The sequence below is a fragment of the Bombina bombina genome, chromosome 7 (genome assembly GCF_027579735.1).
Source record: "Bombina bombina isolate aBomBom1 chromosome 7, aBomBom1.pri, whole genome shotgun sequence".
Taxonomy (NCBI): domain Eukaryota; kingdom Metazoa; phylum Chordata; class Amphibia; order Anura; family Bombinatoridae; genus Bombina; species Bombina bombina.
This window is the reverse complement of record NC_069505.1, coordinates 411,434,029-411,451,300: the sequence shown is the minus strand read 5'-3', so window position 1 is coordinate 411,451,300 and position 17,272 is coordinate 411,434,029. Positions and strand designations below refer to the sequence as shown.

Genomic DNA, 17,272 nt, shown 5'->3' with positions numbered 1-17,272 from the left:
ACAGGTAAGTATTTAGCTTTAAATAGGAATAATTTATTTAATAAGAGTTAATTAATTTCGTTAGATTAAAATTATATTTAATTTAGGGGGGTGTTAGTGTTAGGGTTAGACTTAGCTTTAGGGGTTAATCCATTTATTAGAATAGCGGTGAGCTCCGGTCGGCAGATTAGGGGTTAATAATTGAAGTTAGGTGTCGGCGATGTTAGGGAGGGCAGATTAGGGGTTAATACTATTTATTATATGGTTAGTGAGGCGGATTAGGGGTTAATAACTTTATTATAGTAGCGGTGCGGTCCGCTCGGCAGATTAGGGGTTAATAAGTGTAGGCAGGTGGAGGCGACGTTGAGGGGGGCAGATTAGGGGTTAATAAATATAATATAGGGGTCGGCGGTGTTAGGGGCAGCAGATTAGGGGTACATAGCTATAATGTAGGTGGCGGCGCTTTGCGGTCGGCAGATTAGGGGTTAATTATTGTAGGTAGCTGGCGGCGACGTTGTGGGGGGCAGATTAGGGGTTAATAAATATAATACAGGGGTCGGCGGTGTTAGGGGCAGCAGATTAGGGGTAGATAAGTATAACGTAGGTGGCGGTCGGCAGATTAGGGGTTAAAAAATTTAATCGAGTGGCGGCGATGTGGGGGGACCTCAGTTTAGGGGTACATAGGTAGTTTATGGGTGTTAGTGTACTTTAGAGTACAGTAGTTAAGAGCTTTATGAACCGGCGTTAGCCCAAAAAGCTCTTAACTACTGACTTTTTCCTGCGGCTGGAGTTTTGTCGTTAGATTTCTAACGCTCACTTCAGACACGACTCTAAATACCGGAGTTAGAAAGATCCCATTGAAAAGATAGGATACGCAATTGACGTAAGGGGATCTGCGGTATGGAAAAGTCGCGGCTGAAAAGTGAGCGTTAGACCCTATTTTGAGTGACTCCAAATACCGGAGTTAGCCTAAAACCAGCGTTAGGAGCCTCTAACGCTGGTTTTCACGGCTAACGCCAAACTCCAAATCTAGGCCTTTGTAAATACAGGTTGCTTGTTTCATTACTATAACTTGTATGCACAAGATGAATAAAATAGGCATTTCTAGGACAGCTGAAACCTCATATTACAAATTAAATGGGACAGCTGTCACTTCCATCATCCTTGGATTTTTTTACAATCTAATTTCTATGTAAGGATATTCAAAGTAATTGTAATGCTTTCACATTAAAGGGACATAAACAACATAATAAAACTGTCAATATTCAGGTCCGCAAGACCTCGCTGAATGCGGAGAGCAATACGCTCTCCGCATTTAACATTGCACCAGCAGCTCACAAGAACTGCTGGTGCAACGCCGCCCCCTGCTGACTCGCGGCCAATCGGCCGCCAGCAGGGGGATGTCAATCAACCCGATCGTACTCGATCGGGTTGATTTCCGGCGATTCCAGTCCGCCTCATTAGAGCAGGCGGACAGGGTTATAGAGCAGCGGTCTTTAGACTGCTGCTTCATAACTAGTGTTTCTGGCGAGTCTGAAGACTCGCCAGAAACACGGGCCCACAAGCTCCGTTCAGAGCTTGATAAATGGGCCCTAAAGTGTGCAATTAAAAAAAAAAAAAAATCAAATTTGATTCTATTATCTAACGTACCTATTTCTATTGGTCCCCTCTGTTGAAAGCCCCTTTCCATGAGAGCATACTAAGGTAGTCTCAGGAGCATGCGTCTTGTGCACTTTATGGCAACAATGTTATACATATAGTGCACAGGACATGTTCACTCTCCTGAGCATATCTCAGTATGCTCTCATGGAAAGGGGCTACTTTTGAACGACGGAGTTGAAGAGAAAAATGGGAAATCTGATCATCAAAAAGTCAGTTAGAAAGTTTTATTAAAATTCTATCTGCATAATGAAAGTTTAGCTCTCCCTTTAACTGTTAAATGGTACCAGTTCTTTGGGATAACCTCTATGGGTCATCTACTTTCTGTGAAAAATGTTCCTGTTCCATTAAATAGACTAATACATGTGACAAGTAACCTTGGAAGTGCTTTGTTTTTAAGATACAGTAGACTGAGTTTAAAAATAAATAAATAAAACTATTTGACGGCTCCGAAAACCTTACGCCAACCAGATGAGGTTAATGGTGCGCCTCCAGTTCTGCTGGGAGGAGTGGCTGAGACAGGCTCGGCGAAATGCTTCACGGGCGAGGAATACCACAGTCGTATATAACAGGGTGAGTCTGAAAACAAATCAGAGATTAGTACCGGTAGCGCCTATTTTACACCAATTCACAATAACAACCGTAACAGCCCTGGCAGCGAACGCCCAATACTGAGACATAAGTACATGACTTATTGCACATTATGTGAACTTTCTGTGACAGGATAAATTACCAGCGATACATAATTATTTGTGTGAGAGACTGTTAAGTCATGTTTTGCACGAGAATTCAAGACACTGTTGTCATTTAGGGCTCAGTTTATAAAGCTCTAGACAGACAATGTTCCCAGGTAGGGAACCTGCCAGGCACATTCCATGCTAGCAACATAGTATGCAATGTCAAACCAAATCCTTGTGCAGCCCCACCCCTTACTTTTGTGCAGCTAATGGTACAGCAGCTGGTCTTGTCAATCATCCTAGACAAATCAGTCCAGAATCATTTAAAAGGACGTACAAGTCAAAATTAAACTTTCATGGATCAGATAGAGCATGAAATCTTAAAATACTTTTAAATGTCCTACTATTATCAGACTTTGTTCTTTTGTTATCCTTTGTTGAAAAGTATACATAGGTAGGCTCAGGGGCAGCAATGTACTACTGGGAGCTAGCTAGTGACTACACACATATGTCCAGCTAGCTCCCAGTAGTGCATTGATGCTCTGGAGCAGACTATAACTGTGTTTTACTCCTATAAATATCCAGAGGGGCTTAGAACGTAACTCATTCAGTTCTCATTAACGTACATTACATAAACTGGTTCATTTAACACATTCTTTTTTGCAACAGTTCCTTCAGGCGTAAATGTAAACCACAGGCTACCTGTATTCGGGAATAACACTTACTGTATGTATTCTAAATTTGTGTACACCTGTTAAACAATGCGTTGCCGCCCTCGCTTGACGAAACAGAAACTGAATATGGAATCGAATTATGTTCAAGTTTTCTATTCACAAACGGTTTGATATTTTTTTTTTGTAAAAACAAAATTATCTACCTGACATTAACAATGCCAATGATCTCCTTTGAGATGTACCGTAGTGTAAAAGCATTTAAACCAAATGTGAGGATCCGAAACATAATCTGAAATATAAAAAACATATATATGTTAGATAACAAGAGGACATGCTGAAGCAGCACTAGGGATCTGATGTAGGACGATTACCAGACTACACATTAACACCTAAACTCTCGGCACACAATGGGACACACATGGATTAATCCCTCAGCACACAATGGGACACACATGGATTAATCCCTCGGCACACAATGGGACACACATGGATTAATCCCTCGGCACACAATGGGACACACATGGATTAATCCCTCAGCACACAATGGGACACACATGGATTAATCCCTCAGCACACAATGGGACACATATGGATTAATCCCTCAGAACACAATGGGACACATATGGATTAATCCCTCAGCACACAATGGGACACATATGGATTAATCCCTCAGCACACAATGAGACACATATGGATTAATCCCTCAGCCCAAAATCGGACACATATGGATTAATCCCTCAGCCCAAAATGGGACACATATGGATTAATCCCTCGGCACACAATGGGACACATATGGATTAATCCCTCAGCACACAATGGGACACACATGGATTAATCCCTCAGCACACAATGGGACACACATAGATTAATCCCTCAGAACACAATGGGACACATATGGATTAATCCCTCTGCACACAATGGGACACATATGGATTAATCCCTCGGCATACAATGGGACACACATGGATTAATCCCTCGGCACACAATGGGACACACATGGATTAATCCCTCACCACACAATGGGACACATATGGATTAATCCCTCAGCACACAATGGGACACACATGGATTAATGCCTCGGCACACAATGAAACACATATGGATTAATCCCTTAGAACACAATGAAACACATATGGATTAATCCCTTAGAACACAATGGGACACATATGGATTAATCCCTCAGTACACAATGGGACACACATAGATTAATCCCTCAGCACACAATGGGACACACATAGATTAATCCCTCAGCACACAATGGGACACATATGGATTAATCTCTCAGCACACAATGGGACACACATAGATTAATCCCTCAGAACACAATGGGACATATATGGATTAATCCCTCAGCACACAATGGGACACACATGGATTAATCCCTCAGAACACAATGGGACACTGATAGATTAATCCCTCTGCACACAATGGGACATTTATGGATGAATCCCTCTGCACACAATGGGACACTTATAGATTAATCCCTCTGCACACAATGGGACATTTATGGATTAATCCCTCTGCACACAATGGGACACTTATGGATAATTCCCGGGGCACATATGGATTAATCCCTCGGTACACAATGAAACACATATGGATTAATCGCTCGGCACACAATGAAACACATATGGATTAATCCCTCGGTACACAATGAAACACACATGGATTAATCCCTCGGTATACAATGAAACACACATGGATTAATCGCTCGGGACACAATGGGACACTTATGGATAATTCCCGGGGCACATATGGATTAATCCCTCAGCACACAATGGGACACTTATGGGTTAATCCCTTGGCCCACAATGGGACATTTATGGATTAATCCCTCGGCACACAATGGGACACTTATGGATTAATCCATTGGCACACAAAGGGACACATGGATTAATCCCTTGGCACACAATGGGACACTTATGGATTAATCCCACGGGCACACAATGGGACACTTATGGATTAATCCCACGGGCACACAATGGGACATTTATGAATTAATCCCTTAGAACACAATGGGACACATATGGATTAATCCCTCAGAACACAATGGGACACACATAGATTAATCCCTCAGAACACAATGGGACACACATAGATTAATCCCTCAGAACACAATGGGACACATATGGATTAATCCCTCAGCACACAATGGGACACACATGGATTAATCCCTCAGAACACAATGGGACACATATGGATTAATCCCTCTGCACACAATGGGACATTTATGGATTAATCCCTCTGCATACAATGGGACACTTATGGATAATTCCTGGGGCATATATGGATTAATCCCTCGGTACACAATGAAACACATATGGATTAATCGCTCGGCACACAATGAAACACATATGGATTAATCCCTCTGCATACAATGGGACACTTATGGATAATTCCCGGGGCACATATGGATTAATCCCTCAGTACACAATGAAACACATATGGATTAATCGCTGGGCACACAATGAAACACATATGGATTAATCCCTCGGTACACAATAAAACACACATGGATTAATCCCTCAGCACACAATGGGACACTTATGGGTTAATCCCTTGGCCCACAATGGGACATTTATGGATTAATCCCTCGGCATACAATGGGACACTTATGGATTAATCCCTTGGCACAGAATTGGACACTTATGGATTAATCCCTTGGCACACAATGGGACACTTATGGATTAATCCCTCAGCACACAATGGGACACTTATGGATTAATCCCTCAGCACACAATGGGACACTTATGGATTAATCCCTCAGCACACAATGTGACACATGTGGATTAATCCTTCAGCACACAATGGGACACACACATATGGATTAACCCCTTGGCACAATGGGACATACATGGATTAACTCTAATTCTTAGTGGATTCCACATGGATTAATCCCTGGTCTCAACGTGGGACCTAAATGATTCAGTCCCTTGGTTTACAGTAGGACAAACATGGATTAAATCTTCCCTCAAAAATGAATGTACCACTAGAGGATATAGCGCCCCCTTGTGGTACCTGCAGAATCATGCTGTAGGAGGCCAGTTTGGTTGTGTCAGTGAGGACATCCTGGGACCCCATGCTGGTAACACACGGGTATCAGTCGATGACAGAACACCGGTGTTTCATGAACACGAAGCTTCCTGCATTCACTTCCTCATATGACTATGAGGTCGAATCGGACATATTGAGTATGGGCAAAAAAATATCTATTTTTTTTTGCAACATCCCCCCCATCATAGACTACAGCATACACGTTATGGTACAGTACAGAAAACTGTTGAATCTGTACATATGCCAATAATAAAGATGACGTTTCACCCCCCCCCCCCCCTAATTTCCTCGTCACCGCCCACTAAAACCATGACAACGCAGCCTCCGACTCTGAAAATAAAAATGAGCAGTAAAATTGTGCTAGACGTCATGATTTTAATTACTGCCACCTAGTGATGGGAGGGCATAACTGCACTAAACTTTTATGCTAAGGAGACATAAGAGCTTTGATGATTATCTTTTATACACGTAAGAGGACTTCATCTTTATGGCATAATATAGAGTGGGTGGGAAGAGGCAACATGGAAGAGTTAGGGTTGTTAGAGGGAAGGACGAAGGAAACTGGCTCCAAGAGAGAGGCATGAAAGGGAGAAGGGAGACTGACCCCCTAAAGAGTGAAACTCAGGGCTGTGTGAGAGGAAGGAGGGAGCCTGACCCCCTAAGAGGAAACTCAGGGCTGTGAGAGGGAGGGGGAAGACTGACCCCCTAAGAGAAAACTCAGGGCTGTGAGAGGGAGGGGGAAGACTGGCCTCTAAGAGTGAAACTCAGGGCTGTGAGAGGGAGGAGGGAGACTGACCCTCTAAGAGTGAAACTCAGGGCTGTGAGAGGAAGGAGGGAGACTGACCCCCTAAAAGGAAAACTCAGGGCTGTGAGAGGGAGGAGGGAGACTGACCCTCTAAGAGTGAAACTCAGGGCTGTGAGAGGAAGGAGGGAGACTGACCCCCTAAAAGGAAAACTCAGGGCTGTGAGAGGGAGGAGGGAGACTGACCCTCTAAGAGTGAAACTCAGGGCTGTGAGAGGAAGGAGGGAGACTGACCCCCTAAAAGGAAAACTCAGGGCTGTGAGAGGGAGGAGGGAGACTGACCCTCTAAGAGTGAAACTCAGGGCTGTGAGAGGAAGGAGGGAGACTGACCCCCTAAAAGGAAAACTCAGGGCTGTGAGAGGGAGGAGGGAGACTGACCCTCTAAGAGTGAAACTCAGGGCTGTGTGAGAGGGAGGGGGAGACTGACCCCCTAAAGAAGGAAACTCAGGGCTTTGAGAGGGTGGAGGAGACTGACCCTAAAAGAGATTCAGGGGAGTGAGAGATACTGAGGGTGTGTATAAATGTACAACTTCTGGTACATTCTTTTTTACTGAGACAATACAATGTAACCAGCTCCAACAATCATTCCATTGTTAAACTGAACAGAACAATAATTTATTTGCTCCTGTTAAGAAAGTTCTTCCTAGTATTTCATAGATTGTTTGTTTTGTTTGTGTATATGTGTCTGTTTGTGTGTGTGTTTGTGTATATGTGTCTGTGTGTTTGTGTATATGTGTGTGTGCGTGTTTGTGTATATGTGTCTGTGTGTTTGTGTATATGTGTGTGTGCGTGTGTGTGTTTATTTGTGTATATGTGTCTGTGTGTTTGTGTATATGTGTCTGTGCGTGTGTGTGTTTGTGTATATGTGTCTGTGTGTTTGTGTATATGTGTCTGTGCGTGTGTCTGTTTATTTGTGTATATGTGTCTGTGTGTTTGTGTATATGTGTCTGCGTGTTTGTGTATATGTGTCTGTGTGTTTGTTTATATGTGTGTGTGCGTGCGTGTTTATTTGTGTGTGTATATGTGTATATCTGTGTGTGTGTTAAATTGCATGTTCAATAAGTACTTATTTTTAATTACATTATATTTAATTCTCACTTGTAACACTTCAATGATTTCCTATTATAATTTGTGAATAGGATGAGTCAGAGGAAGCTGTTTGATAATTCTGTAAAGAGCAAATTATTAGCATTGTTTATGGAATCAGTCTCTGTAGTATCCATACTTATTACAACACATTAGTACATTTAATTTATATGGGATAACCTGATTTGTGTATTAGGATAAAATCTCAAAACGTTCAACAATAGGGATTTACTGGCACTGTGAAAAAGGGTTAGAGGATAAGCCCTAAATAGATAGTGTAGTGGGTCTCGGTACCCCAAAATGTGTATACCCGCTAAAGTCAGCTTCCTCCCACCAAACACAACCCATGAACCTCCACTGGATACCTGCCACTATTAGAATAATGGCCGCTGGAAGTTGTTATAGCTACCCCCAAAAACATTAGCCGAGACTGAATGCTTGAGGGTCAAAATAGGAACTGCTTTATTGCACAGAAAACACAGCTTTTATACATTTCCAACAAAGGGGGTAGTTACCACATAATCAATAGAAACAAATATTATACCATAAGATCAAAGTCTTAGCGGCAGAGCTAGTTCCAGGGAGAGGAGGTAGCCAACCTCTCTCCCCAGCGGCAGAACCAGTTCCAGGGAGAAGAGGTAGCCTTTCTCTCCCCACAGCGGTAGAGCCATTTCCAGGGAGAGGAGGTAGCCAAACTTTCTCCCCAACTGCAGAGCCAGTTCCAGGAAGAGGAGTTAGCTGACCTATCTCCCCAGCAACAGAGCGGTTTCCAGGGAGAGGAGGTAACCGACCTCTCTCCACAGCGGCAGAGCCAGTTCCAGGGAGAGGAGGTAGCCGACCTCTCTCCCCAGCGGCAGAACCAAATTCCAGGGAGAGGAGGTAGCCGACCTCTCTCCCCAGCGGCAAAACCAGTTCCAGGGAGAGGAGGCAGCCAGCCTCTCTCCCCAGCAACAAAGCAGGGCCCAGGGAGAGGAGGTAGCCGACCTCTCTCCCCAGCAGCTTAGCATGTTCCAGGAAGAGGAGGACAGCATTTTCACTCCCCAGTGGCAGTGGCCAAAAACAAAAAGGGAAAAGAGTTTTGGGCTGGGCCATCCAACTAAACACAGGTTCAAACCAGTGGGAGGTCTGGTACCTGGTTAGTCTGCCCAAGGGGGAGGGGGGAAATGTAACGGAAGCTTCTGTTACTTTTTGTTGAGATCGGCGCAATGTATATGCTTAGTACCATTAGCATGAGTATGATACAGGTCACAAATACAGATTAATTATATATCTTTGTGCACATAGCTACAATACACATTACAGTAAATCCCTATTAGACTATGGAATGGAGTACACTCCCACGCATCAACCTATTACAAGGAGAGGGGAGGGTTTAATTGCCAACCCACCAATTAGAAGGAAGATAGAGAGGCATGACGCTTCATTCCGTGATAGGTGGTCATTTTAACCAATGGGTATTAAAGGCGTGCCCAATATCGGCTCGGTTTGTCCACATTCTGTAAATAACAGTAACATTGAAAAAGGCGTATTACACGCCGAAACGCGTTTGTGTATTTTACCGGCTCTCACACCTTTGTCACCTGATGCCGATGCATGCAGTTATCGGCCAGGAAACAGGGAGGTGTGGAACGGTATGAATGATCGTTGGAGTGTGGTAGGACTTGTTGTAACAGGTTTTCCTGTACAGTTTTATACTTATATACAAAAGGTGTGACCTGGTCACACAAGGGGGCGCTACAATAAACTATATGAAAGGTGAAATAGTGTAGAATTGGCACGTCTGTAATAAGCAGTATAAAACAAACAGAAAAAAATCTTGTATACAAATAGGAATGATTCTTACAGCACCATTGACATATAGAACAAAGTGTTATGTCCTTGATAAGGTATAAGCTGTTTTTCAAGTGGTGGCTGCCTCCTCCTCACTGGCAGGTCCAGGTGATACTATACAAAAAGGAAAAGAACAGAGGGGCGCCTCGTGATGTATCGTCAGATGTAAACACAATGAATTCAAAAGATAGCCAAATGGGTACTCACATACTCCAAGAACACACTGATGTGTTAGTAGGGACAGGCTGCAGATTATTACAGGTGTGACAGCTCACCCATTCAGTCACGCTCTCAATGATGTGGTGCAGGAGAATTACAGGAAACACAGGAGAGGAGCACTACATGTGCGGACCGTTAAGAGTATAATTAGCAAAATTGTACTGGATATGAAATGGGTACTCACATGCTCCAAAAGCACACCAATGTGCTGGTAGGGACAGGCTGCAGATTTAGGCAGGTGTGGCAGCTCACCTCAAGGCACAATCTCAAATGCTGTGAGGTAGTAGGTCCAATTTTCCAGAGTGAACTTGCACCAAATGTTAGGGATATCTCTTGTATAGGATGTCAGGCAGAAAGTAGGTAGAGTGATCCACTTGCAGATGATTTAAAAAAATATAATTTATTAAAAACACGAAAATCATCTGTGAGTGGATCATTCTACCTACTTTCTGCCTGACATCCTATACAAGAGATATCCCTAACATTTGGTGCAAGTTCACTCTGGAAAATTGGACCTACTACCTCACAGCATTTGAGATTGTGCCTTGAGGTGAGCTGCCACACCTGCCTAAATCTGCAGCCTGTCCCTACCAGCACATTGGTGTGCTTTTGGAGCATGTGAGTACCCATTTCATATCCAGTATAATTTTGCTGTTTATACTCTTAATGGTCTGCACATGTAGTGCTCCTCTCCTGTGTTTCCTGTAATTCTCCTGCACCACATCATTGAGAGCGTGACTGAATGGGTGAGCTGTCACACCTGTAATAATCTGCAGCCTGTCCCTACTAACACATCAGTGTGTCCTTGGAGTATGTGAGTACCCATTTGGCTATCTTTTGAATTCATTGTGTTTACATCTGACGATACGTCACATGAGGCGCCCCTCTGTTCTTTTCCTTTTTGTACAGTTTTATACTTTACTATTAAAAGTTTAAAAGTTACATTTTATATTGTTATAAACTAGTTAGAGAGCGAGTGCTACAATCCCTTCTTTTGCCTCATTTTCTTTAAGTGAGGTTATGTTGCAAGTTAGGATAAAATCTACCATCTAGCAGTTTCTCTTACTTTATTTATCAAGCAGCAGTCATCAGACCTTTGCTTCCCAACCCTGTTCTTCACCTCTTAGGTGGAGAATTTCAATCTCCTCAGTCTCTTCCGATCGGGGAGATTGACAGTTCCTGCCCTATGTGATTGGCTGTGCATGTGGCAAGGGGCAGGGTTGCACGTGAGTGCCAAAGAGCGCTTGTGTGCAATGGTAAATGCGGGCAGCGGATTGCTGCCTGCCAGAGGAGAATCTGGGCATACAGGGTCAATATGTCCGCCCCTGTCTCCCAGTGATTGATAAATTGAGCCTATATATATATATATATATATATATATATATATATATATATACACACACACAGTATAATCACCTTCTATGTGCAGAAATGACTGAAGGAAACAAAACTCTCCTAGAGAGTATTTACAGGAAACAAAGGATGTGATAATCTGGGTCAGATATATTTTAACTGACACATAGGATCAAAGGACAAGAAAAATAGAAATGCAATATAATTAGTGTAATAAGCACTTAACTATAAATACGCATGTATATATATTGTCAGTATATTTATAAGAATCTTAGCAGTACTCTCCAAATAATATGTGAGTATATGGCAGGGTTATAACTTAATATATTTAATAATTATGCTTTAAAAATAAAGCCTCAATCAATATGCATCTACTAGACAATAAAAATTTATATAAATTCCTGAATTCTTTATTATTAGTTAATATCTATGAACACATTGAAATATATCTATAGGAACCAGAATATGAGTCAATATTATATGCGTTTAAAAAATATTAAAATATGCTACGCAGAGTTCATACGAGTTCACCTTATTCACAGTAGAATTTCATTCAGTTAACACAATGAGATTCCAAGATCTAACATCCAAGCAATACAATTCTAACAATGCTTAGTTAAACAATAGGACAGTATATATACTCTAATCTAAACACTAGAAGTTATAAATATTATTTGTGCCAACAATCAAACTCTGAGTTACAACTCTATATTTGCACAGTTAAAATAGTTTAGCATTAAGGATATGTGTTTAACAATACATAGACTATGAATATGAGCTAAAATACTGAGTGCTCCTTTAAATTTCTTAATTATAAATTGACTATGTTCTTCCCAATAACCTTTGTTTCAAATATTAAAATTTAGGACAATTGTACTTCACCAATTTGAACCAATTCATAGTGGTCTTTAGATCATCTCATTTGAAGGAAAGTTATTGCATAAATCAAAGTAAGTTTTCAGTTTCTTGCTCAAGTGAAATGTGTTCCCAAGTATGGCCGCCAAATATCAAATCACCAGTCTCCAGCAAGTCACAAAAAAACTCTCCCTTTGTTTGCATTTACTATTTCTTTTATCTAATCATTAATGATCTTTTTCGTTCACGCCCCTTCGTGCTTGTCCCTTCTATTGGTTCACCTTGTGAATGTATGTTGTCAAGGAGATGCATCCTTGCAACAACCAATCATCTCTTGGTTGTTATACCTGCACCGCAACACCGGATTTTGTCCATCGGGGGCAGCCACATGACAAACAAAAAAGATTCATTTAACCATTTCTAAACATTTTACAATATATTTCTTTAAAATGTGTAATAAATGCCATCATTTCTTTACATTAATTACTTACAATCCGAATTCCAGGCAGGATAGCACCATGTGAATTTTCTGATTATTTTAATATGAAACATCTTGTGTCTTTAACATTATATTATATTAAAGTAATTACAGGGAGTGCAGAATTATTAGGCAAATGAGTATTTTGACCACATCATCCTCTTTATGCATGTTGTCTTACTCCAAGCTGTATAGGCTCGAAAGCCTACTACCAATTAAGCACATTAGGTGATGTGCATCTCTGTAATGAGAAGGGGTGTGGTCTAATGACATCAACACCCTATATCAGGTGTGCATAATTATTAGGCAACTTCCTTTCCTTTGGCAAAATGGGTCAAAAGAAGGACTTGACAGGCTCAGAAAAGTCAAAAATAGTGAGATATCTTGCAGAGGGATGCAGCACTCTTAAAATTGCAAAGCTTCTGAAGCGTGATCATCGAACAATCAAGCGCTTCATTCAAAATAGTCAACAGGGTCGCAAGAAGCGTGTGGAAAAACCAAGGCGCAAAATAACTGCCCATGAACTGAGAAAAGTCAAGCGTGCAGCTGCCAAGATGCCACTTGCCACCAGTTTGGCCATATTTCAGAGCTGCAACATCACTGGAGTGCCCAAAAGCACAAGGTGTGCAATACTCAGAGACATGGCCAAGGTAAGAAAGGCTGAAAGACGACCACCACTGAACAAGACACACAAGCTGAAACGTCAAGACTGGGCCAAGAAATATCTCAAGACTGATTTTTCTAAGGTTTTATGGACTGATGAAATGAGAGTGAGTCTTGATGGGCCAGATGGATGGGCCCGTGGCTGGATTGGTAAAGGGCAGAGAGCTCCAGTCCGACTCAGACACCAGCAAGGTGGAGGTGGAGTACTGGTTTGGGCTGGTATCATCAAAGATGAGCTTGTGGGGCCTTTTCGGGTTGAGGATGGAGTCAAGCTCAACTCCCAGTCCTACTGCCAGTTTCTGGAAGACACCTTCTTCAAGCAGTGGTACAGGAAGAAGTCTGCATCCTTCAAGAAAAACATGATTTTCATGCAGGACAATGCTCCATCACACACGTCCAAGTACTCCACAGCGTGGCTGGCAAGAAAGGGTATAAAAGAAGAAAATCTAATGACATGGCCTCCTTGTTCACCTGATCTGAACCCCATTGAGAACCTGTGGTCCATCATCAAATGTGAGATTTACAAGGAGGGAAAACAGTACACCTCTCTGAACAGTGTCTGAGAGGCTGTGGTTGCTGCTGAACGCAATGTTGATGGTGAACAGATCAAAACACTGACAGAATACATGGATGGCAGGCTTTTGAGTGTCCTTGCAAAGAAAGGTGGCTATATTGGTCACTGATTTGTTTTTGTTTTGTTTTTGAATGTCAGAAATGTATATTTGTGAATGTTGAGATGTTATATTGGTTTCACTGGTAAAAATAAATAATTGAAATGGGTATATATTTGTTTTTTGTTAAGTTGCCTAATAATTTTGCACAGTAATAGTCACCTGCACACACAGATATCCCCCTAAAATAGCTATAACTAAAAACAAACTAAAAACTACTTCCAAAACTATTCAGCTTTGATATTAATGAGTTTTTTGGGTTCATTGATAACATGGTTGTTGTTCAATAATAAAATTAATCCTCAAAAATACAACTTGCCTAATAATTCTGCACTCCCTGTATACTGCTAATTATTAGCTTAAAATCCATTTAAAAATGTATCAGTATCCTGGCATTTATATACAAATACAGCCTATTTCATATTCAGTACTGCACTGTATTCCAACATGAATATACTATATTTCATATTTCTAATAAATCCTGGATGTATGAATCTTGTCTATGTAGATCTGAAATAAAAATAAGTGTTATTAATCATTTCTTTTTAAGTCCACAAATATCTATTTATATTCTTAAAAACACAGAGGCTAAGACATTTTATACTTTCAAAAAAATAAAATTATATATATATATATATATATATATATAAACACACATTCATTTCTATGCAGGCAATCTTGTATTTAGTATTTTTTTTTATCCCCATCTGGAACACAGAAAACAACATGTTATATATCATTCAAAAATGGGACTATCACAATTGCTATTCAATCTATACAGCCTTGAATCTATCTCCCAGATATATATTCAATACAGTCTGGGGCATACATTCAAATATGTTTATTTGCTGTATTTTCAGTAAATTTCAAAATTACCTTGTAACATGTGCTTTTGTTGTTCAAGTTTTCATTGCCCTACTTACACGGCATGGGGTCAATTTGCATTTGAATGTACATGGCTAAAGTTCTCACAAAACATGTCACTTTAAACTAGACTACCAGGCAACGCTGCAGGGATCAGGAGATTTTATCACACATTTTCAGGCAGTAACATATGGTCTCTTGAGATGATTCAATAGTCCTTGTTTGTTAATTTGGTTTTTGCCCCCTATAGGGCTGTTGGCTTCAAAAACTATGTTATCTTAAGACATAAAAACTCTGTATATAGTCAAATAAACATGGTAATTTCTTTTTGAGTGATTGCTTAAGTTAATTGGAGCAAATGTTTTCTCTAAGGTTACTTTGAAAACATTTCTTTGTCCTACAAACAATCCATTTGATGAGAGAGGGAGGGGGCTGGTTTCTATACAATGTCCATTTGCAGCTTTTAGAAGTTAAATGAATTATTTGATGTACACATCCACAGACCTATCAAATAATAACAAGCATACCTGTATATATCATTTAATAATATTTCAAATACCTTGACATAAATCCCCCTTTCAAATTCAAATATATGTAGGACACATGTATTTGAATTGGATCAAAGTCAGTGGTATTTGGTGAGGATGTTGGTTGTACACATCATAGACAGTCTTCTATGTAGAGAGTCTGTCATTTTTTAGCCTTCATGCTTATCAGCTAGGCATCTTTAAGCTACAGTATGTCTTTAGTGCATTTGGGGGTATGACACTTCATTCTCCCTCTATGACTTGTAGTTGGGACCTAGGATGACACGCTCGCAATTGATTGATATGGACCCATTTATCTATGAAACTTTCATTTTTGGGGATCCGTATTTTATAGGCCACGAGAGATATTTTGTCAGTAATGACAAAAGGACCTGTCCATGATGGAAGAAATTTCTTCTCCCTAACGTGATCTCTTCCAAAGTTATAAAGATAAACTTTATCATTTATTTCATATTCCTTTCTGGACGTTTTGAGATCATAATAGGTTTTAGTGGCAGTTGCGGCTTTTTCTAAGTTCCTTTGAGCAAATGCAAAGGCATATTGCAGGTGTTTTCTTAGGTTCTCCACATATTGATGTGTATTGGCAGCGTTTATAAAATTTTGGTCTAATGTACGGTACAGTAGATGTTGAGGTAGAACCATTCTTCTACCAGTCATCAGTTTAAAAGGTGACATCTTGGTAGCACTACTTGGAGTTGCTCTTAATGCCATTAGGACTAAAGGTAGTCTTACATCCCAGTCTTTACCCGTTTCACTCACAAACTTTTTGAGGATTTTAACAATGGACTGGTTGTAACGCTCTATGCCACCACTTGAGGCAGCTCTATAAGCAATATGGAGCTTTCTTTTTACCCCTAGTATTTTCCACATTTTGTTCATCACTTCGCTAGTGAAGTGGGTTCCCTGATCGGATTTGATTCTTTGGGGTAGACCAAATCTGGAAAACACGTGGTTGATGAGCAATGCTGCGCATGGTTCAGCACTATTGTTAGGTGCACTGATGCACTCTACCCATTTAGTGAACAGGCATGTCACGGTTAACATGTATTTGTTACCTCTTGATGACCTTGTTACTGGACCAATAAAATCAATTTGTATATTTGACCATGGCATTACCATCCTCCTTTTCTGCAATGGTGCTCTATGCGTTGGCGCAGTGGGTTGGAACTGTGGACAGATTAAACACCCTTGACAGTAGGTTTGAACATCTTTCAACATGTGTGGCCAAAAGGCATAATCACGCAATATTTCATACGTGAGTTTGGCACCACGATGACCAGATGTGGGAGCATCATGGGCATGTTGAAGCATTAGACCTCTGAACTTGGTGGGTACTACCCATTGCTGGATGCCAGTTTTGGAGGTTCTAATTAACAACCCGTCCTGTAACTTGAATTGTGTTCTGGATTTCAATAAGATTCTAAGATCTTCTTTGCCAATACAATCATCTTTTGAGATGGGGTTGCTTTCAGGATCTTCTATGTGTTTATAGAAGATGCCTACAATGGGGTCTTCTTTTTGACTAGTGATCAGGTCCTCACTAGGAGAATCCTGACTCCATTGTACCAGGTTAGGTTCACTCTGTTGTTTTGCCTGGTTTCTGATGATGGCTTCTACCTGAATTGAACCCATTAAGTGGTCAATATTAATGAGTTCTACAGTTATGGCTCCTTGTTTGGCTAAGGAATCCGCAAGATCATTGCCTTCCTTATCAAATAATAACAAGCATACCTGTATATATCATTTAATAATATTTTAAATACCTTGACAATATTATTAAAATCTGAACGTATCCAGACATTCTCCAATACATACTGCAAAATCCAATCATAGATAAAAACACAGGTGTACAAATATATA

The 17,272-nt window shown here is 40.8% G+C and overlaps 1 protein-coding gene across 1 annotated transcript in view; it reads right to left on the bottom strand.

Moving 5' to 3' along the window:
- RFT1 (RFT1 homolog) overlaps window positions 1–6,216 on the bottom strand; it is a 51,751-nt gene extending 45,535 nt beyond the window's left edge. Inside the window, exons 1-3 of the mRNA XM_053721204.1 lie at window positions 6,008–6,216; window positions 3,193–3,278; window positions 2,101–2,217 (exon numbers count right to left, since the gene is read on the bottom strand). Of these exons, the coding sequence (XP_053577179.1) occupies window positions 2,101–2,217; window positions 3,193–3,278; window positions 6,008–6,070 (266 nt within the window). The 5' untranslated portion in view covers window positions 6,071–6,216. The remainder of the gene's footprint in view (window positions 1–2,100; window positions 2,218–3,192; window positions 3,279–6,007) is intronic.
- Window positions 6,217–17,272: the final 11,056 nt, after the last annotated feature.